The following is a 2,222-nucleotide window of genomic DNA, read 5'->3' on the forward strand; positions in this document are numbered from 1 at the left end:
TGCGTTGAGGGCTGGTGAGTAGTTTTGTCTCCGCATAACGTTTCTAAACTGTATTTTGCAGCGACTCGCAGTACAAGTTTTTATCTTCATCCCCTCCCTGCCGCATAGTGCTGAGGTGCGCGTTATTCCGCAGCCTGGAAGCTAGGAGGACCAACACAATTACTAGAGACCGGAAAAATTCGCGGATTTATTTCGCGACACACTAAAATTTAAATACATACACCTCTAAGCTGCTTTTGTTATTGGTTCACTGTTCACCAGGACGACTCTGGGCCGATGGGGAAACACTCAATTAAAGAAGTATCGTATCACAGGCAAACCAGTTGAGACGACACACATGTCAGCAGCCAATGAACAGGCGTTATTTCTCCCGAGTATACTGAGGACTGTGCAGTCTATCCTGAAGGTCATCGAAAACGCGAATTTTTCCAGTCCCTAACAATTACCGCGTGTACTGGCTGTCCGCAGTGCGCAGACCGAGCGAGGCGGGTGACCATGAATCTCGCGACCCCGCGGAGAGTCGCTGACAGACAGTCGCGTGAGGCCGACGGCGCGGAGCACGGCATGGAGCACGGGGTGGAGCACGGGGTGAGGCACGGGGTGGAGCACGGGGTGGAGCACGGGGTGGAGCACGGGGTGGAGCACGGGGTGGAGCACGGGGTGGAGCACGGCGTGGAGCACGGGGTGGAGCACGGGGTGGAGCACGGGGTGGAGCACGGGGTGGAGCACGGGGTGGAGCACGGGGTGGAGCACGGGGTGGAGCACGGGGTGGAGCACGGGGTGGAGCACGGGGTGGAGCACGGCATGGAGCACGGGGTGGAGCACGGGGTGGAGCACGGGGTGGAGCACGGGGTGGAGCACGGGGTGGAGCACGGGGTGGAGCACGGGGTGGAGCACGGGGTGGAGCACGGGGTGGAGCACGGGGTGGAGCACGGGGTGGAGCACGGGGTGGAGCACGGGGTGGAGCACGGGGTGGAGCACGGGGTGGAGCACGGGGTGGAGCACGGGGTGGAGCACGGGGTGGAGCACGGCATGGAGCACGGGGTGGAGCACGGGGTGGAGCACGGGGTGGAGCACGGGGTGGAGCACGGGGTGGAGCACGGGGTGGAGCACGGCATGGAGCACGGGGTGGAGCACGGGGTGGAGCACGGGGTGGAGCACGGGGTGGAGCACGGCATGGAGCACGGGGTGGAGCACGGGGTGGAGCACGGGGTGGAGCACGGCATGGAGCACGGGGTGGAGCACGGGGTGGAGCACGGGGTGGAGCACGGGGTGGAGCACGGGGTGGAGCACGGCATGGAGCACGGGGTGGAGCACGGGGTGGAGCACGGGGTGGAGCACGGGGTGGAGCACGGGGTGGAGCACGGGGTGGAGCACGGGGTGGAGCACGGGGTGGAGCACGGGGTGGAGCACGGGGTGGAGCACGGCATGGAGCACGGGGTGGAGCACGGGGTGGAGCACGGGGTGGAGCACGGGGTGGAGCACGGGGTGGAGCACGGGGTGGAGCACGGCATGGAGCACGGGGTGGAGCACGGGGTGGAGCACGGGGTGGAGCACGGTCTGGCTGGTGTGTAGCCGGCACGCGAGGCTGCCAGGACCCCGCGCTCTTTTGTGCCCGAGGAGAGCGTCCTCGTCGTCCGCCCTTTGACGGAGAAGTATCTCTTCGCCTCCTGAGGACCTTCCCTGCCACCACCACCACCACCACCTCCCCTCCCGTCTTCCTTCTCCTCTGTTCACCTGCGGCCGAGATGCCGTCCGGACAGGCGAGACACTGTTGTTCTCTTTGTTCGCGCTCCCGGCTCGAGACTGCTCTGCTCTGGGGTGTTCGAGACACGCGCCTGTACACCAGGGACCCGCCTGGTCGCTCCTGGCGCGGCGATGCCCCTGCGCGCTGGTCTTCTCGTCGTGCGCACGACCACGCTGTTTTAAGTGACAACCGTACCATTGCACGGCGGAGAAATGAAGATGAATATGTAAATGCATCGGGACTGGAAAAATTCGCGTTTTCGATTACCTTCAGGATAGACCACACATTCCTCAGTATACTCGGGAGAAATAACGGCTGTTCATTTGGCTGCTGACTTGTGAGTCGTCTCAACTGGTTTTTCCTGTGATGCGATACTTCTTTGGTTGAGTGTTTCACATCGGCCCAGAGTCGTCCGGATGAACAGTGAACCAATAACAAAAGCAGCTTAGAGGTATGTGTATTTGGATTTTAGCGT

At 62.7% G+C, this 2,222-nt stretch overlaps 1 protein-coding gene across 1 annotated transcript; it reads left to right on the forward strand.

Moving 5' to 3' along the window:
- The first annotated feature begins 495 nt into the window (after positions 1 to 495).
- On the forward strand, positions 496 to 1,575 carry LOC134537229 (suprabasin-like). Its single transcript, XM_063377495.1, has one exon. The coding sequence runs from the start codon at positions 496 to 498 to the stop codon at positions 1,573 to 1,575; it is 1,080 nt and encodes a 359-aa protein (XP_063233565.1).
- Positions 1,576 to 2,222: the final 647 nt, after the last annotated feature.

The sequence above is a fragment of the Bacillus rossius genome, chromosome 12 (genome assembly GCF_032445375.1).
Source record: "Bacillus rossius redtenbacheri isolate Brsri chromosome 12, Brsri_v3, whole genome shotgun sequence".
NCBI classification, from domain to species: domain Eukaryota; kingdom Metazoa; phylum Arthropoda; class Insecta; order Phasmatodea; family Bacillidae; genus Bacillus; species Bacillus rossius.